At 35.9% G+C, this 26544-nt stretch overlaps 1 protein-coding gene across 1 annotated transcript in view; it reads left to right on the top strand.

The window, feature by feature from the left end:
* The window catches only part of Gp210 (nucleoporin 210), a 243821-nt gene extending 220469 nt beyond the window's left edge, over window positions 1-23352 (top strand). Inside the window, exons 24-25 of the mRNA XM_067775759.1 lie at window positions 19532-19636; window positions 19967-23352. Coding sequence (XP_067631860.1) covers window positions 19532-19636; window positions 19967-20070 — 209 coding nt within the window. The 3' untranslated portion in view covers window positions 20071-23352. The remainder of the gene's footprint in view (window positions 1-19531; window positions 19637-19966) is intronic.
* Window positions 23353-26544: the final 3192 nt, after the last annotated feature.

The following is a 26544-nucleotide window of genomic DNA, read 5'->3' as shown; positions in this document are numbered from 1 at the left end:
TGTACTGCTGGGATACATTCACTAGAGGCGGACAGAGATTTAGGTCGTATTCATACCAAAACCGACTAAGCCCGAACTTTTGCCCTCATCGTTTAGGCCAGTTGGGCTTAGTCAACATTGAAGTTTATTTGTAGTCTAAAAAAAAAGTCCCCTGTGACTTTATGGACTTAGTAGGGGCTCTCGACGTAATAAAATATTGAAAAATCGATAATAAGCAAGAACGTAAGTTCAATAATCACTCGCTGGGTGCTCCTTATGCTAAGCAGTGGATGCCTTCTTTTTTCTCTTGTGGATCTAGCCATACTAAAAACACAGCGGTTTGGCATACAATAGTGTAACGAATTTACTGCAAGTCCTCTTATTTGCAACCTTCTGCTAAGTTCGAATCACTAAACTGTTGAATAAATAACTCAAATATGTAATAATGCAAAATGGCCTTTATTAAAGTACTTCACAATAACACTCCAACTATTTTTAAAATAATATTGCTATTACTCGCTAGATAGCGTCTTAATCGAAACTGATTGTAGCGCCTCTACTGGTATCGCCTTTTATACTCTCTGATTTCCTCGTTCGCATCTTCTAGGCGCTTCCATTTCCAGAATCTACTAGTTGGCCATCAGCTATCAAATTTCTGAGCTGTAACTACAATTGCACGATTTTATAGCTTCTCTCATTGCATACTTTCGGGAGTATCTCAGATATATGCATGTGGTTGTGCGTTGTTTCTCAGCTGCGTGTATGTACATATGTGTAGACATAATGATTGATTCGTTTATGTAGATACAAGTGACTGTCTGCTTTATTGTTGTTGTGACTTCATTTACTTGGCATCAGACTAGAGATGTGAGTATCACTTAATGTCACTCATATTCGTCACAATAGTATACACACGACTTAGTATTAAATATTACAGGTATACTTGAAGCTACGGTACCGAATCGTAAGAACCAAAGCCCGAGCACCATAGTAAATTGGTTGGTTGTTACCAGGGTAGTATAGTATAGGGTGTTAAGGAGCACTTCAGGGCGGTGGGGGAGAAAGTTTCTAGAGTTAGTGGAGCCCTAACGCGAATAATGCCCAATATCGGTGGCCCAGGCGAAGCTACCCGTTAGCTATTATCCAACCTAAGGATAATCTCAGTAGATCTACTCTCAGGTGAAATGGCCGAGCTGTATGGCATTGTAATCAGCCGATCATCTGAAGATGCTAAGAAAAACGCAAGGTCACGAACAATAGTTAGGTGGCAAGAACGGTAGGAAGAATCGAGAAAAGGGCGCTGGACCTTCAAGCTAGTTCGGAATATAGCAGAATGGTACGAGCGAAAACACGGTGAACTAATTACCACCTCACACAGATATTGAGCGGGCACGGCGGCTTCAAGGAATATCTACATAAGCGAGGGATAGAGGAGGATCCTTTCTGTCCGCACTGTCCCTCCGAATTGGAAAGCGCAGATCATTTAATGTTTCACTGTCCTTGTTTTTACGGCGAAAGACTCAATGTACACAGAGTTTTTGGAGAGGAGCCTTCCATTAGGAATTTAATTCCACGAATGTGCGCAAGATGGCCTTTGTAGTTATGACGAAATTGATGCATGCTGAAGGGGAGCGCAGAGAAATGCGCACACGAAGTAGTGGCGACTAAATCGCCTCTCCTCCCCCCGTGACGTTATGCCTAACGCCAGTCCAACGGAGTGTGGACACATGAACAGGATTAGTCTGGTTTCATTGGGCCACTTGAGGGTAGAGTGCTACCCCAACGCCCAATAAAAAAACAAAGGATAGGGTGTTACTCCTCTGAAGCGAAAAGTTCAAATCTGGTGCGCTTCTAGTACCCATGTAGAAAAAATCTCTAATTCAAAACTGCTGCCCTGCTGCTGCATTCGAAACCATAATTCGCCTCTATCTTGTTCACAAGAGTTTATTTAACTGGTGAATTTAACATGGCGATGTCCTAGGTAGTGGAAATTGTCCCCGCTGCATTATCCTTTCAGTAGTTCCTAGAACTAGATACATTTTTCTACTTTAGAACTAGTTGATTTGTTTGAATTTTTTCGATAGTTTCCAACTAGTTAAAAATTGATCGAAATCTATTTTTTAATCGCAGTAGCTCTGAGACGGGCAATCGGATTAGGAAAATATTTGAAATAGTAGCTACCAGTACTCATTACATCCATAACTTATTATCTTTTTTACTAAGCTTTAAACAGTTTTAGATTTGTCGTTTGAAATTGCTTTTCGATACGTGATCGTATTACACAATACGTGCCCTATTTATTTGTACCATTTCGATAGTCCTCAACTAGTGTACAAATTGACAGTTTAGATAGATCTAGTTCTTTTGTTGGTATTATTTCGTTGATTCCGAACCACACCGAAATTCATGTTGCTTAAATTACGATTCTATTACCTTTCTCGATAGTTCCTAATCGGTTTTGGAAATATCAACTTCTATTTTAAGCTAGTTACAATCCAGTCGAAATATATATATATATATTTTAGCTGGTACCTTTTTCCACAGGCTATAGTACAAAACCTATTTCGAGTTTCGATGTAATGTTTCGGATTCCTAAAAATTGACCTAAGAAGGACTTAGGCATGTTTAATATGTATTGACTCAAACATAAGTTGCATGTAATTGTCTTTATGTATTTTGTTGCATCGATCGCAAAATCATTCCCTTGGTATAACCTTTTCCTACAAATTTGCTTACCTATGTGCTATAGAGTTTACGTAAGAAAAAGTACGGGGAAGGAAGGTATACTCAAAGACGAAGCTCCTTGAAGCTAATAACAGTTTTTTTAGATAGCATATTTACCAAATATTTTCTAAATATGGAGAGAAAATCTACTTACTATTGAACTAGTACTTACTAGTTACTAGTAGATACTAGTTACTGGCACCTCTACAAGGTAGGTATTACATTGTCTTGGTGCTTTTTCAGCTGTTCAATGGAGGCGAAAGTTTCGCCTCCACTCAATTTCACGTAAGACAATGAGACTCTTACTAAAAATTACTTATATGTGACCCGGCCTATGAAAAGGTGGCTTATGACTAAAAAAAAATAATGCAAAAGAAAAACTACTAAGAAATTGAAGATATGCATTGTTTATCTGTAACAGCTTTTTCTTTTTTTGAGTCATAAGCCACTTTTCATAGGCCGGGTCACACATGTTATTAATGCAGCTGTGAAGCCTATAATCTTCTTAGCTTCCCTAGCCTGTTCGCCTTAGACTTATCATCATCATTTATTGTCATTTAACCGCGTATGCTGTGTCGCGATACCTGACGCCAAATGGGAGCACTCATGAAGGTCAAGTCTTCCTCCACCTGCCTCTTCCAACTTTGTGGAGGCCACCCTGAAATATTTTCTTTTTTTCTTGGTCAGAGCGTCTTCGTCCATTCGCATAACATGACATAACCAGCGAAGCATTTGAGTTCTTATCCGCTGCACTATCATCATATCTGCGTAAAACTCATACAGCTCATCATTATACCTCCTTTCATACTCGCCGTCGGCCTCACGGAAAGGACCATAAATCTTCCGGAGAACTTTTCTTTTGAATACACCAAGAGCCATCGCATCTTTTTTCGACACCCTCCATTATTCCGAGTTATATAACAGGACAGGTATGATGAGCGACTTGTAGAGCGTGATTTTTGTAAGTCGAGACAGGACTTAACTTTTCAATTGCCTACTCAGTCCGAAGTAGCACTTGTTGGCAAGAGCTATTATTCTTTCATGAAGGACAACAAGTGTATCGTCTTATTCTCATTTACCTCAAGACAAAATTGCATGCTGGTGAAACGGGCGCTGATATTCCATAAATCGATACCAATCCCCCATTCCCTCAATATCGTTCACGCGGACAGGTATGTTATAGAGTTTTGCGTTACAAAAGGCTCTCAAAAAGGCTTATCCTCGAGGCGGATCTAGCTAATCTCATAACAACAGACATGCTCTTCAATTACGCAAGTTGCGTAGCTTCTCGAAGCTGGTACGTAACTGCATTGCAGTCCTGAAGGATCTATTTACGAGCTGAAAACATTGTTTTGCTAGGATCAGTTTCTGGTAAGAAAGACATGAAGGTAAAGTACAAGCGGATCACCTTGAAAAACAGGCTACGACCTCCAAACTATATACCCAAGATATTCACAGTATCTTCACATTATTGCTCATCTTACCAATAATTGTTGTTCTAATTACAAAATGACCCCTTTAGGTCCTTCCATAGCTGTGATCTTACTCTCGAAGAACAGGGCTGGTTATCTTGTATATAAAATGGTATAACAGTCATTTCGGACAGATTATGTTCTTCTTGCAGTATACTTTTGGGGGGAGTGGGTTCCGCTGAAGATATTTTTAACTGTGAAAATGTAACCTTTGGAATTGCAGCGATTCTACTAGATTTGCTCACGGCATTCCAAATATTCCTGAAGACTTAATTGATGATCAAAATCGGGCTAGCGATTGTTTTGGGGATTGCGAACAACTTCAGCAAGACTGCGAATCAGAAACCATAAATCGTCGACAAAGATAGTGAAGTTTGAAAATAAAAAAAATGACCACTGCCGCGTATCTTGCTCGACAAACTGAGCCACTGAAGAGCAGACTTCGACAAGAAGATCCTAAAGTCATAAAAAAATGACTATCTTATTCGTACCGTTCTTTATTTTCTTAACAGTTGTTATTAAAGTTGTTATTAAAGCGGCCACCGTGGTGTGATGGTAGCGTGCTCCGCCTACCACACCGGATGCCCTGGGTTCAAACCCCGGGCAAAGCAAAATCAAAAATTTTAGAAATCAGGTTTTTCAATTAGAAGAAAATTTTTCTAAGCGGGGTCGCCCCTCGGCAGTGTTTGGCAAGCGCTCCGGGTGTATTTTTGCCATGAAAAGATCTCAGTGAAAACTCATCTGCCTTGCAGATGCCGTTCGGAGTCGGCATAAAATCATGTAGGTCCCCCCCCCGGCCAATTTGTAGGGAAAATCAAGAGGAGCACGACGCAAATTGGAAGAGAAGCTCGGCCTTAGATCTCTTCGGAGGTTATCGCGCCTTACATTTATTTTTATTTATGTTATTAAAGCTAGGAAGGTTTACATAATAAATATATGAGTTTAAATTTCTATTGCAGCATACCTTTAGGCTTTAAGCGAATTTAAAAAGAACAGCCAAGCAAGAAGCTATTCAATATTACTTACTTTGCCTTTGTTTTTTATTTTATGTCCTACTTTTCCCGCTAATTTTAACAAGTCGATAAATTAAAGATTAAGCAACAACAAATGTGTTACCGGTTTTTCCTTTGCTTTTCCCCAAGTTTTTATGTTCCAACTAAAGCCTCCGCATTCTTAATTTTCATTTTGTTTACACCTTCATACTTTACTTCTTCTAAAATTTAGCCGTATTGTGTATTCCCATTGAAAACTTACTTCCTCTACACGTTTACAACGTCTACAGCATGCTAATTGCCCAAAAATTATGCCAAATTGCATTAGCAGTAGCTGTAGCATACCTGCAGGCGTCGTTATTTATGTATACATTTGCTCTCAACATCACACCAGTGTCGCTACCTAAATTATCGATTGCAGATGCTGTTCGTTGACACTTGGTGCACTTTATTACTGTGATAGTGGTATTGCGGACAATTTGCGATAGAAAATGGGCGACCGTGGAGACGATTAGCACAGAACTTAGCTATTAAACTTACCTTAACTTGGGATTTAAAATAAATGGATTTTATACCTTGAATGGGGTAACACCGCAGCCATTTTTTGTATGGAAAGTTAGATTGAGAGAATTCAGTGAGGTCGGTTTGTAGCTCTGTTTTGTGGTTGCTACATTCATAGTACAAAAATTGTTCTAAATTTTCCGTTATACCCACCCTGTGGCAAAGTTACGACTAAGTTCTAAAATGGTACATCCCTAGTGCTAGACATTTTATATCCTGTTCTGCAGCACTTTCCAAAGAAATAGAGTCTTGGCCAAACCGAAGGTACCCTAGAATTATTCGTGTTTGAATTCGTTGAGAGCGAGCAGTGACCTGTAAAATCTGATCCCACTCAAGGTTGGGAACTTGTAAAAGGTTGTGCTAACCTTTCTGCCGATGACCTTACTAGATCGTGAAGTAACAGTTAACCAATTATGGACGTCCTTTATATCGCTAGAATGTGTACAATGTGGATTCCTTACTTTCTATTTCCAATTGCAAGCACTTTTCTGAGCTCTCATTCCATGAGCCCTGTGATTCCATTTTTGCTATAGAAGCATTTAACTCTGCACAGCTGATACGTCCATTGCGTTTTTTTGACAGGGTGAAAGCCAAGGGATATTTGTTTAATGTGCGTTTCTTTACAGATGGGTATGTGAAGAGATTGTTTATGTCTAGCACACGTATAAATCCACACAGAATATAGACTAGGTATCCCAGGGTCAAAGCTGTACTAGTAGCTATTTAGTTTATTACATTGTTCAAAGGGAAATTATTGATCATCCACAGCCAGCTATCCGAAATAGAGTGCTAGCCAAACCGCAGGTACCCTAAAACTGTTCGCGTTTGAACTGGTTGAGAACGAGTAATGAACTGTAGAATCTGATCCCGCTCAATGCTGGGGATTTGTAGAGGGTTGTACCAACCTTTCTGCTAATGATCTTACAAGACCTTGAACTAACAGGAAACCGATTATAGACGTCCTTTATATTGCTAGAGTGTGTGCAACACTTCCTTTCGTTTATATTTAATGCAATGTGAATTAAAAAATAAAAATAAAATAAATGTAAGGCGCGTTAACCTCCGAAGAGATCTAAGGCCGAGCTTCTCTTGCAATTTGCGCAGTGCTCCTTTTTTTCACCTGCAAATTGGCGGGATGGGCCATACTTGTTCAATGCCGACTCCGAACGGCATCTGCAAGGCAGATGAGTTTTCACTGAGAGCTTTTCATGACAGAAATACACTTGGAGTGCTTGCCAAACATTGCCGAGGGGCGACCCCGCTTAGAAAAATTTTCTTCTAATTGAAAAACTTGTTTCTAAAGTGTTTGATGTTGCCTGCAATGTGAATTCCTTAATTATATTTCCAGTGGCGGGAACTTTTCTGAGCCCCCATAAAAGGGTGAGCGCACGAAGAGCTATTTGTTACATAGCGGAGAGTCTTCCGTCTCCGCCTAGGTAAATCGCCCACACAGGGCGTTCTGAAGCTTAAAGTACCAATTTCCCACCTTGATTTAGAAGGTAATGTGACGACGAACGACAGTAAAGCCTGTGAGTCTCTCTTTTGCTACAGAAGCATGTGGCTCTGCACAAATCCACAAAAAATGTAGACTAGATGTCCCGGTGTCCAATCTATGCTAGTCGTAATTTAGTTTGTTACATTGTTCAAAGGGAAATTATTGAGGGTCTTTCGAGGAGGTAAGTCTACATTGCGGTTTGTGTGTTGATGTGGAGTGATGTTTTCTGTTTCCATATTCCGGGAAGTTTACTTTGATCACTTTCCGTACTTTTGTGAAGCACATGAAAATGGGCGTGTTTCTGTTTAGGCCACTGCCAAGAACCTCAATTCTTCACAAATATATCTGATGTCGCTTACTTCATATTCTGTTAGCAATCGTTAATGAAAAATTTTCCATTGACTTAAATTGTAGCCAATTAATTTTTGGTCAAAGAGCGGTTGTTAAAAGTCTAGTGTGAATGACCCTATTGGCGACGTTGCGCTACGATTCTACACAATAGTGTGTCAGCGCCAGTGACCCGTAAACTGGTTTTATAATACATATTCGATTATAAATGGCCTTAAACTTTTCGGCTTTTTATTTATGTATGCACTTATCCACAAAGCAGTTTACACTGATTCCTGTTATACGTAGGTGGCTGTTTTAATATTGAATGTGTGCAATCAGCTGATCCGCTGCAGTGGACTCATACTGAATTTGCTGATTTTTGCTTAACCATGTTACCATGCCCAAGTTGTTGCCTTGAACTGCCATTGACACACATACAACAACACACATATACACACCGCCAGCACACTTACACACACTCATGCAACAACAATCAAGAAATCATGCCTACATTCTCCGAATTTGTTCCACATACATATGTTCGTATTACTCCAAATTCACCATTATCAAGAGTCTTCGTTATTCATGTCCTTCCCTCCACTCACGAGTATCCGGCATGGAGTATCATATCATTGTTGGTTTGTGGCCGGATGAGTTTAAATTCCAAATGTCATACTCAATTTAGTGATTACGCAACTTTGAATTGCAAGAGTCAATGGTTCTAAATCGTTCGACCACTTTGTCAGCTACTAACTCAGTCAATTCAACATTTCGGACAGTCAGTTAGCTTAAGTTTACCTGCTGATTACTTTAGTCAGGACGCTGTTTTTGGCGTTGGTTGTTGTTATTGTTTTTGTTGTTTCTGGTAGCACATCTAATTGGCTGTTGGTTGTCGCTGCTAATTTTGTAAAATCTATTTGCACTGATTTCCGTAGGTAGTTGTTTGAGGCCACGACAAACTTTGTGTAGGATTTTAGTGCGATTTAGTAGCAGTGAGGTGTCGACAGATGGATGGATACATTGACAATGATTGTGGCGGAATGACGTTCATGTATTCTATTGGGGGTGGTTCAACTAATTGTGGCACTCAAACAAACCCCTTTGTGCGGTTTAAGTGGCAACAATTTAATATTATGATCTCAAGCGATTGCCTACAGAAGAGGCGACTTCTTAATGGCTAATTCTTATTCTTTTGTTTTCGTGAACATGTAATGTTTTGAACTGCTTTCCGTCAACCACAAATTAGAATTTAATTATAGATAATTGCAAATTGGGGTTAGGCAAGGTTCTAAATTGTACAGCATTTGCAGTAAATTTCCTGGTAGCCACCGAATTGCTTGGTTGTTACGTTGAGTGTATGACGACGTTTATGCCCACTTTGAATACCCTCAGGAAGATCATGAGACTCCTTCCTACTTATACCACTCAACCCTTTTGTCGTGGCAATTTCTTCTTAAAATTTCCTCGAACGATTTCCTAGATGAAATTACATTTCCTTTGATTTCAATGCTTTTAGGAACTGGGCTATTGTGAACAGTCTAACCGCTCTTTCAATATACACCTCCACTTGGAAAATCATGCCTGTGTCAAGGCTGCCTGACTTTAAGATGATCCTATATGTATAACTGCCCTTGGGAAGTACGTTTAGGCACCATTTTATTGCTCTATATTGTATAATGCTAATACCGAATACGCTTTCCGCAGATTAGGTAGCCCGAAATCCGAGGAATTTTTGCTATGCACTTAGGCCGCAGAGCAAGGAACGATTTCACGCTGGGTTTCGGATGAGCTCTACCCGTTAATAAATGTCTAAAAAGATCGATTCACATTAGGGAGGTGGTAGCACCAAAACGCTTGATAAGCCGATTACCTACAGCTCATCCGCATAAGAACAGTCACCACTATTGGCCAGATGAACTCCGAAGCTTTCCTAATGAAGAGGCAAAAAGGCTCCTACCGAGTATATACCCTGAACACATATAGAATTTTTTCCAAATTTGGACCCAAACGCAAAAAAAAATCACAAAGTGAGTTATCCACTCCTCCCTTTTCTCTAAGGCGGTTATCTGGCGAAGCTGTGGAATAGGTCGGTAGTATACGTCGCACAGTAATCTGTATTATTGAGAATGAAGCCAAGGCTGGTGGGAATACTAAAGTGCTCGTACCCAACTATTAGTTTGCATCCTTTTTTATAGCAGGCAGTTTTACTCAAACCAATATGCCGTAAAAAATTTCTAGTCGACCACCATACCCTATGTTCACTACCGTTTGCGAGATCGCCTGCAAAGTGCTCTCCGACAGCAGCCCAAAGCAAGGATTTCTTGGTTCCATGCTCTAGTTAAAGCTTCCTGGCCTTCCCATGTAGTTATATCCTAACAGTTTTAAGCCTATCACATAGCGGCAAGCCGACACCCACATCACCAGTGGTCGGAGCTCACCTCACACATAACTTCTTGAAAATATACCTAGTTTCATTTGACATGTGTTGAGTGGTAGTCTACAGAATTTAGCCACGTTATCACCGTATCATAGTCGCGCAGAGTATCCGAAAACTTTTCACAGACAAGGATAGCTATTTCGTCACCTTAGTCCTGGAAGGTCTTAAAAAAGGGCGGTTGCGACCGAACTCAGAGTAGTGAGTAAACTATTCCGTATGGCGTGGACACCTCTTTTTTTTAAGCATAAACTCCTCTCTCTACATTGTTTTCACCCAGCGGTAATAATTTAGCTGAAGCCAGACATTTGCAAAAGGTCCTTAAGGTCAAGAGAAATGCTCAATATAAAATCTTTGCGCTCGATTCTCACCCTTGTGAGTTTCCCGATCGTTTCCATTGGTCAGCCTATGCAATAGACATGTGATGACGATAGTCATACCGAATAATTTTCTGCCATAGTCCCTATGCTGCAAACTAGCTGCAGGAAGTCAGCCGTAGCGGGTTAAGTGCCTTAAAATACTCCCCTGGCAAGGCATGTCTGTGGTAAGAGGGGACTTAAATCCATATACCCGAAGGTTCAAGTGCTCAAAAAGTCATTCACCCGAGGCAGTCGGAACAACACCAAAATTTACTTCAGCCGGAGAGTATCGGACTTATATCCGGAAAGGGACTCCTCACATCCTTAACACTCCCACTAGCCTTCGGAGAGTGCTTTTGCAGTTACAGCAATAGCAGCACTAGAGGAATTTCCTATCCTTTTAGTCTTTTTTCTTTTCTTTTTAGCTTTACTTAAATTCTTTGGCCTCTTTTGTTCGGTAAATTTTTAAGGCATGGATGAAATAATTCTTTGAGGTCCTGTAGACAGAATTTGTATAAATTATTCGGTCATTAACTCCGCTCTAATACAAGTTTTTTTTTTTAACCAATTAGCGTTGATTGCAAATATAATAAACTATGACTTTGCAATACACAACAAAAGGACTTAATTAAACTAATTAAAACTCAAACGTAGGAATGTTTAAAATAAACTGCTGTGAGAAAAAAATGTTCAAAAATAAGTTTAGGTTCTAAGAGAACTTTTTTTCATTTACCTACATAAGGGTAGGTAGCTTTTTTTTGAACATCGTTTCTAGCAGTCTCGGGTGAAACATAAATCTTCCTACCCGGTAAGAGTACAGTTTATCTGTATGTGTATCATTTATCAAGAGGTGTTGCTTTTTGAATTCAAATGTGTTGCACGAGGTGATTTGTACAATATTGATATTAAAATTATGCCTACAAATAGGACAGCAGTATACAAGTTCGACATCTTGAAAATGTTTCCAGATATCGATCAATATAAGATCCCTCTTTTGAAAATTGTACAAGTTCGAACATTGAGTGATTTTTTTCTTAGAACTTCATGATTTACCTCTAAATATTGGAAGAAAATAGCTTGGATATTGGTAAAAAATAGCTTCAAAATATTTGGCCCACCCTAACCAATATTTTTGTTGTTCGCTTTCAACTTTTAAACTATTTCGCTAGGTGTGTTTTTATTTTGCAGGGCTTTTTTTAAATCTACCTTTGAAGACCTAATATGCACTAAAATTGACCTGAAAAGTAAGTGAGTTAAATTAAAAAAGGAACTCCACTGTCACGTACTGCCCTTTCGTAATTTTTTTGTCAACAGTTTCGCAACCTTAAATTTGAAAAAAAAAAAAAATGCTTAGTAGATTTGTCCAATAAAAGCACTGAAGGAATCCAGGCATTTAAATAATGTTTTGTTTTAGTTACTTATTTTAAAAGTAAAACAGATGAGTGCTCGTGTAGCCTATTAGAGCGTGTCTGAGCTGAGCAAAGCTAAATAGCAATAAGTAAACGCTGAATATTGCAGAGTTTTGCTTTTTACCTGAGACTGGATTTTGCCACTTTAAATAGCGACCATATCCCTTTGCTGTTCATCGCATTTGCAAATGAGTGAGCAAAGCAATGCAAAATGTACAAACAATTTGTTTGTTTTCTACTTTAATTTATTTAAAATCTTTTTCTCAAGCTACTTGCTTATTGAATGACAAATGTCTGTAAAAGGTGTATGTTTTTAAATTTTTTGACTTCCACTGTCTTCCTGACGTAATCGCTGATTAGGGCCATATTGTGTATGGCGCCGTGGCACTTTGCTTCGCACTCATTCACATTCACAGTCACCATTATATAATACCAAAAATTTTATAAAGGCATTCAGGTTTACTGTCTCTCGCTGAAGTAAATGAATGCTCTGACATATATGAAATGAATTTTTGTTCGCGCGATAAAAAATGACTCGCTGCGTTACACATAATTTGCCTCTTACTAATAACTAATAATATTGTAACGAACTTCTGAAAATTCTGATTATTTTGCACCTTCTGCTATCATTCGAATCGCTGAACTGTCGAATAAATAACTCAAATATTCAGTATAGCAATATGTCCTTTATTTACAACTCTACTGTACATAGTAGTATTACTTCACAATTGCAATACTCCCTTACTTCACTAATAGCGTGTTAAAATCAAACTGATTCATTATATCTCAGCTTGCGCTGCTTTCATGCTCTCCGTTGCCTCGTTCGCCTATTTCTCCTAGGGTTTGGACTCTTCGCGAGCAGCCTTCTCGAGCAGCTTGCTTGCTTTGATGTTATTGTAAAATTATTTACTAGCAGCATAGTGATATATTTTTTTTTTTAGTGATATATAGAACTGCTAATATTCGCCACAGTATAATATTTTTAACACCATCGATTTACCAACAAAACTTTAGCATTTAGCATTTGCCGCCTTTTGATCCAGTATACTTTTAATTTCTATACGATCCTGTTTCTAAGTTCGATAAAGTCATATGTAGTCTCAATAGAAACGAAAGCTGTATGCTCTACAAGGAAACATTCCTTGGTCGAAACTTTCATTTAGGGCAGTTTTCGTATGCAGCTAAAAAAGATTTTACCTGGAGGATAGCAATCTCTCGGATAATTTCATTTGACGTTTTCATTTTCACTAACACTGAGTGATCAATCTCCGGTTTAATCGATAATTGTGAATATTTTGTAAAACAAATCGCAAAAATCCATTGTGAATTCACGAAAAATAGCTAAACAGCTGACTTTTGTTTACACTTTAATTGAACTTAACTGAGACTGAAGCTTCGCGTGGAGAAAACAAAATATTTCGATAATGTACTATATAGATAGCGACTTACTGAAGAGGTTGAAAACCGCTCTTCAGAAACGAAATCAAGTCAAGAAGAGTAAGTAATAAACTCTTCTGGTGGTTTTGGTTTGTATCCTCTTTAAATATGCCGTCATATCTTACCATCTTTGCACCCATTGATACGGGGTTAATACACCAGTTCCGGGGTACGCAAATCCGAGTAACGCGTATACCCCTTCTAATTTCCACCATCGTAGATAAAAACTGCTGCCGCGGCAAGCAGGAGCTTAACAGATTTCGCTCTCCTTTTCGTGTGAACTGTCCTTTTAGGAATTTAAGCGGTTGCCGTGTTTACCTTACGTGCGATGAGAGTTCATTCTCGATTTCGATCTATAAGTTGACTATAAAGTTTCGATTGTTACTACGGTTCTAAGGAAGGGTTGTTAACATCTCTTAATACTTGTATTTGACTGTGGAATTGTAGCTTTGAACGCTATTGCCAAAGATTAGGTAAAGATACAGAAAACAATTTAAGAAAAGCATTGAAACAGTCTTCGGTGAGTAAAAAAGTGTAGGCCGTAAGCCTACATGGAGCCGCCGTTAGGTCGGTGTTGTAGATATTTAAATATGTGTCTGTTTAGAACACCACTGGGTTAGAGGTCATACTTGGCAGGTACCCACGTACCGTACACCACCATGATTATTTCTACAGCGCCTCAGAAAAACATTCTTTTCTCGTTTTCATGTCATTAATTGTTGTTTACTTTCGTGATGAAAGTGGTGGATCCAAAACGTGTCAAAAATTCTCACCGTCTGCTTGAAACTTTTCGAGATTTTCTCTGGAAATTCCGACTCGTGTCTACTTTGCTCGTCGGTTTACATTATCCACACTCAACGTTATTTGCATACTGCGTTCCATGTGACTTCAGCTACGTGTCTGATAGTCACTATTCGATCGGCCAATACCCCTTGGACACCATGCAATTATTGAATGTGGAGGAAAATAATTCCCTAATATGCCCAATAAATCTTTGTATTTCTTCGGCTAGCGGGTTTTCAAGCAGGGGTATTTATTAACAGCTCTGATTTAATTTGTTAATATTTTGATGTTCACTCCTCGCCAGTTTGTATTAAAATAAATTTCTCGTGGCCTAGTTAAGGATATTTCCGGTACTAATATATACTAAGAGCTTCAACAACTGCAACGAGGCTCAATGCCTCGGAGCAGGTAGAGAGCAGACCATACGGCCATAGTAGTATTGCGTCATCAAATACTGGACGAACAGACTGCCTAGTTATCTACATACGCTTCTAGAGCCACAAAAGAGGTGGTAGGTTGGCGTTCAAATGGCAGAAGAGACAAAAAACGTGTACACTAATGGTTCTAAAAAGTGTTAGAAGAACTAGGGTCTGTGGTATACTATACTGAGCCGCTTAATAAGCGGGAAGTGCGGAAGTAGTAGTCATCGCCAAAGCAGTAGAAATACTGGAGGAAAATAGCTTAAACTGCAGCCGAGTCAGGTTTTACAGCCAAGTAGCAATTAAGGCAATGACCTGGAAACTATCGGAATCGCGAGAAATATACATCCCTAATGGATCCCTGGACACATGGGAATAGATAGAAATGAAAAAGCGGATGAACTAGCCAAACAGCTCCCATCAGTCGATGCTTGTGCCGAATACGTCTCAAAGAGATTGGGCGAGATTAAGAGATGGTGAGAGTTGCACATAGGCGACCAACCAGTTCATGAGCAGGTCTTACAACCTTAGACTAACAAAGTTACTCTTAGCATTGAAAAGAGGGGACTGCAGGCTCATGATGGGTATTCTCACTGAACACTGCCTTCTGACATCACATGCTTTTAAATTAGGCCTCGGCAGTGATAGCAGATATAAGAATGCGTGTTGGAGATGGAAACGATCGAGCTCGCCAATATAAGACTCCAGCTATTAGGACTGTAAAAGCGATCAGATCTAGAAACAGCAAGACAAGAGGACGGAGTAATTTAATAACAACGGTTCCGTTTTCTGATATGGGTTTTCAGTTTGGTCGTTGCGCAAACTTCGTGTAACACTATTGACTCATTCAATTCTTCTTTTTAAGTGTCTAACAGCCTCCCCAGCTATAACTGCCTTTTGCTTGCTCTGGTCCTTTAAAAAAATAAATAAATGTAAGGCGCGATAACCTCCGAAGAGATTTTAGGCCGAGCTTCTCTTCCAATTTGCGTCGTGCTCCTTTTTAATTTTTCCTACAAATTGGCGGGACGGCACCTACTTGTTTTATGCCGACTCCGAACGGCATCTGCGAGGCAGATGAGTTTTCACTGAGATCTTTTCATGGCAGAAATACACTCGGAGTGCTTGCCAAACACTGTCGAGGGGCAACCCCACTTAGAAAAATTTTCTTCTAATTGAAAAACCTTATTTCTAATCATTATATCATCATGTTATTTCTATCAAGAAGATCTATCGCCAAATACCTTAATACGACCATCTCAAACATATTTAATCACAAATCGCAGTGACCAATGACAAGAAAAATCTAAGTTTCGATAATCTTACCAATACTGGCAACCGTTTTATGCTCTCCATTTATATATAGGACTTGAATATGATTTTATCCTTTATCTAAACCCCTTTTAAATTTCATTCTTATACCTTCTAGCGCTTCTAGCTTACTTTTTCCGTGCATAATTAAAATATCGTAATTGCACTTAAACATCTTTCGGAAATTAGTTTTTCTCCTTTTCGTTCTTGTTTCTTACTCAATTTTCGGTTATAAATTTCTGCGACGTTTAAAAAGTTTTGATCGACAATTTTTTTGAGTTTCGGCGATGTCAATGACATTATTCCAAAGAAGTTAAGAAAGTTTCCTGATTAATTTGCTAACATTTCAGAAAATTAATTTACTTACAAACACAGATACATACAGCCACACGCAGATATGTACTTATGCTAATAATTTTTTTATGGCTTTGGGAGCCGCTAAAAGCTCACAAGAAATACTAATAAATATAGCAATAAAATATGAATTCAGCTTGAAGTAGCTAAACTTTTTTATCACCGCAATTTCTATGCTTCGTAGCCATAAGTTTAAAAGGGGCGAAAAAGAGTTGAAGTGCGAGGAAAAAAGAAAATAATTTGCATAGGGAAAAAAGCTTGATTGAAGAGTTTCTTGTTAAATATTCAATTAATGCTCGTAAAAAAATAAAAAGTGAAATCGAAGGTCTGTTGAAAAGGTTTACATATATAGATGGAAATTTCGATCGCTTGGTAAAAGAATGTTTTAAAAGTAAAAAATTGGCATACACTTAACATTTGCACACTAAAAACAAGTAACCTAAATAAAATAAAACAAGATTTGTTCTAAAAAAACACAAAAAATTATAAATCATGCATAAAAAACAAAAAGGAATAATAATACGTTATAACAAGACTGAAAGAAAAATTTTAATAAAAAAAAATTTGTATAAATAATCGAAGGATAAAAAATAAAAATTAAAAGTTAAACAAATTTTTTATGTAAACAAAGTTTTAATCGTTAAAAAAAGTTTAGGTTCATTAAAAAAAAATTATACGGTTTGTAAAAATGTGTTTTAAACAAATAAGACATAACTCAAATACATTTTTTTAACAAACGTTGAATATTTTTAATTTATGCAATCATTTTTGCAAAAGAGTTATTCGTCATATTAGCTGCATTTCCTTGCTAACTATTACAATTAAACTAGTGTTTGTTTAGCTTACCGAATTGCATGGAAAGCAACAATAAAAAGTAATCGAGTTGAGTTGGCTAAGCGGTTTCAGTTGAAACCGCTTAGGTAATTGTCGACCTGATTGATAGTGTTGTATAGTGTTGCATATTCAAAAATAGGGCACTATTGTGAACGAGCGAATGAAATGAACATACGAATGTGCAGATAAACAAAAATAACAAAATAACAGCGTGACGGCAGGGTGACATATGTATGTACATATAAACAAACACACGCATTTCATGTATTTTGTTTTTGTAATTCTCTGGTTGAGTGTCAAAAACATACTGCGCTAGAAGTAGAAATGTCATAGTAACTAAAAAAAGTAACAATTAGCTGATAAACTTCCACCATCTGTATGGTTTTGCCATAATGAAACTGTTTAGCTAGTTGAAGCGTTTTTTCAAGCTCGCTTGCAAAAAAAAAGCAACTATTATTATATTAAAAAAAAAAAAAAAATCTTTGAATGCGATTTTCAACAAATTAACAGAAAATAATCTATTAATTTAAAAAAAAATTTCACGAAAATATTAATAAACAACGAGTCGATAAAAAAAACTATTGAAAAACAGAAAAAAAAATTATTTACAATTTGTCAATCAACTTCTATTTGGTTTTTTCTCTAAAAAATATTTTTTGAACGAATATTCACTTGGGGGTTTTTTTTAAGAAGTCCAAAGAATTGAAAAAACTTGTTTCTAAAAAAGTTTTGATTAACTTAACTTTTATGGTTAAAAAAAATCCGAGGAAAATTTGTCCCTTGTTACATCGTTTCTACGGTCATTACAGCTACGTAACGAAACTTTTTAGTTATTGTGATTAACATTGATAGTTCCTTAACTTATTAGGTGGTATCTTAATTTAATCTTAATTTTGAAATTTGCTTAGAATCTTGAATATAAAGAAAATATCGATGGGTGAGCGCACACTTGTGCTAAGTGCCTATTTGACCAAAACTGAGTTAACTGCACTTCCTGAAACTTCAGCATCATACCTACCTAGTGTGCATTTTTTGTAAGCGAGTTATCTATAATGACGACTAAGAAGTCAGTGGAAATATCTGTTCGCCTAAATATCAATCGCCTCTAAAAGACAAAACATGATCTCCTGAAAACCTTGGAATTTGTCACTTATCACAAATGTGCGCTAACCCATCGATATGTGAAAAGGAAAAAAGGTATAATTGGGGAAATTTAGATTGCCCGAAGTCGAAGAAAACGCTGTATTATAACGTTTTTATATAAAAAATGCAAGAAATACAAAAAATTAATCAACAATAAAAAATAGTAAGGAATAAGTAGTATAAAAAGAACAAATAAATAAAAGTGATAAAAAAAAAATAAAACTTAACTGTAACACTATTAAAAGAAATTAAAGACGAAACGAAATGAACAAAATAAGCCACTAAAAATGGCGCAACGTCGAAATCCAAATGAAGCCAACCATATTTGACAAGAGATGAAGGATAATCGTTTCAATTGACATCAATGGTCCACCCTGTCGGAAAATCAAACATAACTAAACGAATCAGAGTTAAAAATTAAATTAGAAAAAAAAGAATAAATTTTAAACTTAATTTAAAACAAAAACAAAAAAATGAAATAAATTAACTCAAAACTATATTAGAAAATGAAAAATAATAAAAAGAAATTAAGAAAATAACAAAAAATTTTTTCAATTAAGAAAAAATATATTATAACAATAATAATGATAAAATAATGATTGTTAGGCCTTGAGCTCGATTCAAACTCGCGATCTTAAAAATAACAAAAGTATAAAAGAAAAAATATAAAAGTAAAAAAATATAAAAAAAAAATTATAGAAAAATTTTACTTGCGAGATCGACAGAAAGACTTAAAAACAAAAACGAAATCATGAAAAGCAAAAAAGATAAAAAAGACAAAAATAGATAAAAAATAAAAAAGGTAAAAAATATAATATATAAAATATAAAAAATAAAATAAAAAAAAATATAAAAAAGAAAAAATAACAAATTGAAGTATCAAAAAGAGACCGTATATCTATCTCTTTTTAATAAAACAATAAAATAAATAGAAAAAAATAAAGAATATTTTTTTCTGTTTTGTTATGTCGGCTTACTGATTTGTATGATCGCGTGTTCGAATCGAGCTCAAGGCCTAATTATTTAATTATTTTATCATTATTATTATTTTTCATTTAAGAAACAATTTATCATAAAAATAAAAATGATAAAATAATTATTGTTAGGCCTTCTTGAGCTCGATTCGAACCCGCGATCTTAAAATAAAGAATACAACAAAAATTAATAGAACATTTTTAGAAAAAAACAAAGGAAAGCCCAGAAAAAGTATTTTAAAAATATTTAAAAAGGGAAAAAAGATTAAAAATAAAAAATGATAAAAAAAACAAAAAAAAAAGAGACACAGAAAAAACCCAAAAATTATTAATAAGGTAAAAAACAAAACACAAAATCAAAATAGGAAGACAAACCATTTTAAGTAATTTATTTTCGATGCTTAATAAATTTTTATTAGAATTAGAAAGCACTATTCCACCGCTTTGAATTCATGAGACTGTATATATTTATGTATGTTACAAAGAGTTATAGCATCAAAATGATGTTTTTCTGTTACTTTCAGTTTTCTCCACTTCCGTGAAGAATAAACCGCGCATCATCCGCGTTCCTGCATCACCGGTATCACAAGTAGGAAGTCAAATGTATCCAAATATATCGCCCTACTACAGTAAGTTAAACAAATTTGTATAAAATATACATGTGCGAGGAAAATAATAGGGAAAAAAAATATTTTTGCCAATTTTACCAATGGAAGTTCTTTTTTATTTTCTTTGTTAAAAAAAAAACTATATTTGCAACGAAAACTGTGTAAACTAATCTCGAAAAGTTTTTAAAAATCTGCATAAAAATGTTTTTCGTTATACAATGTTTTTTGGTTTTTTTTTTTTTTGTGAATTTAACGAAACACCAAAGTATAATTTTTGCAGCTATCACTATACTGTGAGGTGATATGTATAATAATACACTAATTTTTCCAACATCTTTTCATTTATTACAGATCGTACAAGTCCAAGTGGTTTATCGTCTGGAATTGATACTCAAGTTTATGGCGATTCGATATTGATGTCACCGCAACAGCGCGTGAATCGTCGTTATATTTAGGCGACTCTTATGGCAGAATTAAATTTCTTTTTATGAATATGCTTTTTGTTTTTTTTTCTCTTTCGCTCTATGTTTTATGACTATGCATTGGGTTTATTTGCGCTCATTGCGTTAATTTACGTTCATATATCTAATATTATATTTAAGATTATTTTCTTTTATTATTTATTTATGTTTGTATGTTATTGAATTATTTGTCTTACGTGTATCAATATCTATGAAATATAGATGCTATCAAATGATTTATTAAGGCACATTTCAGAGTTTACGTCATCTATATTTAATGTATTTCTTTTTTTTGTTAATTTTTTTTCGCAGAAGCTTGCTGTTATTGGCCTTAATTTTTCTTGGACGTGACAATTTGTTTTTGTATATTTATAAAAGCGTTGCTGTAATTTGCTATCAGAATTATTATTTTAAAAAAATTTTGAACTTTATTTAATCAAATTATAATTGGTGCAACGTGTTGTTAGGTAGTACTGTGAATTATTGCGGTCTCGTTGTTGTTTTTGTACTGATAAGTACACCATTCTTTGATCTAGTGTGTTACCAATGTGTGCACACATTTGTCGAATAATTATATAGATTGTGAAATATACTGTTGCGAAACATAAAAGTTAGGTCGGTCCTTAGTTAATTAATAATTAACGGTATAACAGTGCATAAGTGGAATAATACCCAAACACCCTTACTCGGCTTCCAGTTCATATTTCTGCTCAAAATATATTGAATCTATGCTCAGACATGGGACTTTTGCAACAACAATTGAGTTAAAGGATTCCTAGCACATTTCGTTTTTAAATAATTTTCTAAAAAAAAAAAAAATAATAATAATAATATATTAGTGAATTGCAAAACAGAAACTATGTCAACCAAATTCAACAACTATTTCGAAATCTTCGAAAAGTTTGTAAGAGCTGTACTTTCTAAGGCCGGAATTCTTTGAACTGCATTCAGCAGCGAATATAAAAATAGCAGTCACAATTTGTATCAAATTTCGTCTGCTAAATTCTTTTTTTATTTTCGATAAATAATAAAAAGCGAGCATGAATTTTGTAACTGAAACAACGTAAAACAATCTCAAAACCGTTTTCGAAAAGTTTAAAACATTTTTCAACTGGAATCTAAAAAACTAGCATTGATTTTTGAAAATTTTTCCTGAAGGGTGTTTTAGATTTTCTCCATAAAAAGTGCGCATAATTTTGTTTCTAAAAATTGTTTCTGGAATTCCCTTTGAAAAAAATTGAAAAATCAATACGAATTTTGAGAGACTAATAACTTGCATTTGCATAAATTTGATTGGGCTACAAAATTGCATACTCAAAAACATTAAAAAAATTATAAACAAAGTGCTCGAATTTTACTGAATTTTCCATAGAGGTATTTTGTTTTCTTTTTTTTGCAAATATCAAAAATGAAAGAAGAAGAATGTAATTGGCGTCATGGTGGAATAACCAGGAGAAGTAAGCCGTCAATTGTCTTGCTCTAAATTCTTCTTTGTTCTGTCATTCGGCTATTTGAAAATTTTTTTCCAACGTTGTCCCCGAAAAAGTGTTTTTATTGCAGTTTTCAGGAGTAAAGTATGCCACTTTTAGAACATTTTTCGCATAAACTATTAGGTGAATATCGACGAATCTTCACTGGATTTATCTTTGGTGTTGGCTTCCATAAGTCAGGCCGTGCTCAACTATTACGTCCATATGGTTCATGTTCCCATTATATATGTATATTTAAGTTGCTCCCACAAATATTTAAACAGATCTTTGTTAAAACAAATTATTTGTATTCACGTCCTATCCAACTGAGGATTTTCCCCGATGGAACTTTCGAGTAATATTTTTGTCATACCCACAACAAGAACACCAAAATACCTTATTTATGTAAAAGCTTTGCCAAAGCAGTGGTATTCTAAACATAGTTACAAAAAATTTTAACTCACTGTTGTTGTTTTGTCCTAAAAATCAGACCACTAAGATAAGAGGAAGTTATGAATTGTAATTAAATATTAAACCGGCTCGCTTCGGGTCAGCATCTTCTGGTTCTAGACGAACTGCCGCGGAGTTTTAGTAAATAAAAATATGGTAGCATAAATTCAACTGTCAAGAGTTTTTGGGGGATTTTCTGATCAAATTTGTATAATATATTAGAAAGTCATATGTTTTACTGCCGATTCTTAACGACAAATAGCAGAGCGGATGGAAATTACAATGGATTTTTAGGGACATTTAAAAGTGTTGCGATTACTTCCAAGTGTGACTGTAAAACTTTTCATTTAACTCGAGAACCATTTAAGGACCACCAAAGGCAGTCAAGTTTACCTAAATAATCTAACTAACATCTCTCCCTTTTACGTCCGATGAAAGTTTCAACTGCAGTTTAAGTTTACTTTGGCTGCATTCATTGAATTTTACTGCTCATCACAGTTTGAGTGGCCAAATTGAATTTATTTTTATTTGAAGTGTAAACTCGCACTGTCATTGTGTATCCCCTTTTGCATTGGCGGTAGGTGACACTGATATGTTAAAAAAACAGTTTCTGTAATGGCTTTCGTAGCAAGGTACTTATTTTTCTACTCCTGTTTTGTCAAAGCGGGTAAACATTTTACCCTCTTCTGACCGTCTAAAATACATCGCTACCGTTTCAGAAAGCGTACTTCTTCTGTCTTTTGTTACCTGGTGATTCCACTATGATTGACGTAACTTGATAACAATTGCCATCGAATTTTCGAGTATTTTTCGGAAACGTTCTCGAAACTCTTTTACATATACTTGGCTATAAAATTCATTAGGACGTTTTTCAAAAGATTGGTGAGATAGTGATCTCCACCTCAGCCGTCGATTCAGAAATAATTCTCACTGCCAAATAGATGCGACTTTCAAGTCTATAAACAATTTTTTGAATTGAATGTTTTACGACCATGGAATTTCTCAAAATTTGACTATCTTACTTTACCATAACTTTGAATTACCCCTAGATGCGCTAGCTTTACCTATTAATGACCAAAAATTTGTTTTTTTTGCCACAATTTTTTACATTGTATGTGGCTAAGATTGATTTAACGAAGAAACTATGTTAATTAAAATAAGTCATTAGTAGTAATAAATTAATAACAAAAACCACTTAGGTATAAGATTCATTAAAATAAATAAATATAGGAAATTGTAATTTAATACACAATTTTATACATGATATATATCTGTAACATTTACTACGTATGCAACTTGTAATATAAAATAAAATTCAAATAATAAAATGAAGCAAACAAATTTAATATTTGTACTGGATCAAATATGTATATGTATAATACAGTACACAGATTGGTATTGGAGAACCCCGTAGTATACATAACTTCAACATTTCAGATTTGTGACTTAACACCCTTTTGACCTAGGTGTGCGATATGAAGTTGAAAGCGTACTAGAATCAATCAGGACATAAGTAATATATGTCATGCATGTAATGTGTCCCGATATGACTCCAACATTTGTTTTCACCGATGACCTGTTGAAACGGCTAGTTCCCTAGGAGTTCACTTAGTAAGTACCGAAGACAACTCGCGAGTGATCACATCTATTGCATAGGGCGAAGTACTCTCGCATGTGGAGGAAACTCCACCGAAGGTTTGAGAAATATAAAATCGTTGATTTATAATTGATCCAGAAAACTATCAAGTAAACTTCAGAAACACTAATTGCCCCTGAGTCCGAAAAAGGAAAAACAATTTGAGAACTTAAAATTAAAATATTATAAAAATAAAACTATAAAAAAAAAACAAGTAAGGAAGGTTAAGTTCGGGTGTAACCGAACATGACATACTCAGTTGAGAGCTATGGCGACAACATAAAGGAAAATAACCATGTGGGAAAATGAACCGAGGGAAACCCTGGAATGTGTTTGTATGACATGTGTATCAAATGAAAGGCATTAAAGAGTATTTTATGAGGGAGTGGGCCATAGCTCTATAGGTGGACGCCATTTAGGGATATCGCCATAAAGGTGGATCAGGGTTGACTCTAGAATTTGTTTGTACGATATTGGTATCAAAGGAAAGGTGCTAAAGAGTATTTTATGAGGGAGTGGGCCATAGCTCTATAGGTGGACGCCATTTAGGGATATCGCCATAAAGGTGGATCAGGGTTGACTCTAGAATTTGTTTGTACGATATTGGTATCAAAGGAAAGGTGCTAATGAGTATTTTAAAAGGGAGTAATCCTTAGTTCCATAGGTGGACGCCGTTTCGAGATATCTCCATAAAGGTGGACCAAGGGGGACCCTAGAATTTGTTTGTACAATATCGGTATCAAAAGAAAGGTGTTAATGAGTATTTTAAAAGGGAGTGATCCTTAGTTCCATAGGTGGACGCCGTTTCGAGATATCGCCATAAAGGTGGACCAGGGGTGACCTAGAATATGTTTGTACGATATGGGTATCAAATTAAAGGTATTAATGAGGGTTTTAAGATATCGCCATAAAGGTGGACCAGGGGTGACTCTAGTATGCGTTTGTACGATATGGGTATCAAACGAAAGGTGTTAATGAGTATTTTAAAAGGGAGTGGGCCTTAGTCCTATAGGTGGTCGCCTTTTCGAGGTATCGTAATAAAGGTGGACCAGGGGTGAATCTAGACTTTGTTTGTACGATATGGGTATCAAATTAAAGGTATTAATGAGGGTTTTAAAAGGGAGTGGTGGTAGTTGTATAGGTGGTCGCCTTTTCGAGATATCGCCATAAAGATGGACCAGGGGTGACTCTAGTATGCGTTTGTACGATATGGGTATCAAACGAAAGGTGTTAATGAGTATTTTAAAAGGGAATGGGCCTTAGTCCTATAAGTGGTCGCCTTTTCGAGGTATCGTAATAAAGGTGGACCAGGGGTGAATCTAGACTTTGTTGGTACGATATGGGTATCAAATGAAAGGTGTTAATGAGTACTTTTAAAGGGAGTAGGCCTTCGTTCTATAGGTGGTCGCCTTTTCGAGATATCGCCATAAAGGTGGACCAGGGGTGACTCTAAAATATGTTTGTACGATATGGGTATCAAATGAAAGGTGTTAATGAGTATTTTAAAAGGGCGTGGGGCTTAGTTCTATAGGTGGACGCCTTTTCGAGATATCGCCATAAAGGTGGACCAGGGGTGACTCTAGAATGTGTTTGCACGATATTGGTATCAAATTAAAGGTATTAATTAGAGTTTTAAAAGGGAGTGGTGGTAGTTGTATATGTGAAGGCGTTTTCCAGATATCGACCAAAATGTGGACCAGGGTGACCCAGAACATCATCTGTTGGATACCGCTAATTATTTATATATGTAATACCTGCCAAGATTTCAAGGGTTTTTTATTTCGCCCTGCAGAACTTTTCATTTTCTTCTACTTAATATGGTAGGTGTCACAACCATTTTACAAAGTTTTTTCTAAAGTTATATTTCCTGTCAATAAACGAATCCAATTACCATGTTTGATCTCTTTTTTCGTATCTGGTATAGATTATGGCATTTTTTTCATTTTTCGTAATTTTCGATTTCGAAAAAGTGGACGTGGTCATAGTCGGATTTCGTTCATTTTTTATACCAAAATAAAGTGACTTCAGATAAGTACGTGAACTAGGTTCAGTAAAGATATGTCGATTTTTGCTCAAGTTATCGTGTTAACGGCGTGGCTTCAACCGATTTCGCCCATTTTCACAGAAAACAGTTAACGTCATAAAATCTATGCCCCTACCAAATTTCAAAAGAATTGGTAAATTTTTGTTCGACTTATTGCATTAAAAGTATCCTAGACAAATTAAATGAAAAAGGGCGGAGCCACGCACATTTTGAAATTTTCTTTTATTTTTGTATTTTGTTGCACCATATCATTACTGGAGTTTAATGTTGACATAATTTACTTATATGCTGTAAAGACATTACATTTTTTGTTAAAATGTTACTTTAAAAAATTTTTTTTTTAAAAGTGGGCGTAGTCCTTCTCCGGTTTTGCTAATTTTTATTACGTATAAATATAGTAATAGGAGTAACGCTCCTGCCAAATATTATGACGATATCTTCAACGACTGCCAAATTACAGCTTGAAAAAGTTTTAAATTACCTTTTAAAAGTGGGCGGTGCCACGCCCATTGTCCAAAATGTTACCAATTTTCTATTCTGCTATATTATTCTATTCATAAGTTCAACTCACCTACCAAGTTTCATCGCTTTATCTGTCTTTGGTAATGAATTATTGCACTTTTTCGGTTTTTCGAAATTTTCGATATCGAAAAAGTGGGCGTGGTTATAGTCCGATATCGTTAATTTTAAATAGCGTTCTGAGATGAGTGCTCAGGAACCTACATACCAAATTTTATCAAGATAACTCAAAATTTACTTAAGTTATCGTGTTAACGGACGGACGGACGGACGGACATGGCTCAATCAAATTTTTTTTCGATCCTGATGATTTTGATATATGGAGGTCTATATCTATCTCGATTCCTTTA

This window comes from Eurosta solidaginis, chromosome 3, assembly GCF_040869045.1.
Source record: "Eurosta solidaginis isolate ZX-2024a chromosome 3, ASM4086904v1, whole genome shotgun sequence".
NCBI lineage: Eukaryota > Metazoa > Arthropoda > Insecta > Diptera > Tephritidae > Eurosta > Eurosta solidaginis.
The sequence above is the reverse complement of the archived record's forward strand: the minus strand, read 5'-3'. Positions and strand labels throughout refer to the sequence as shown.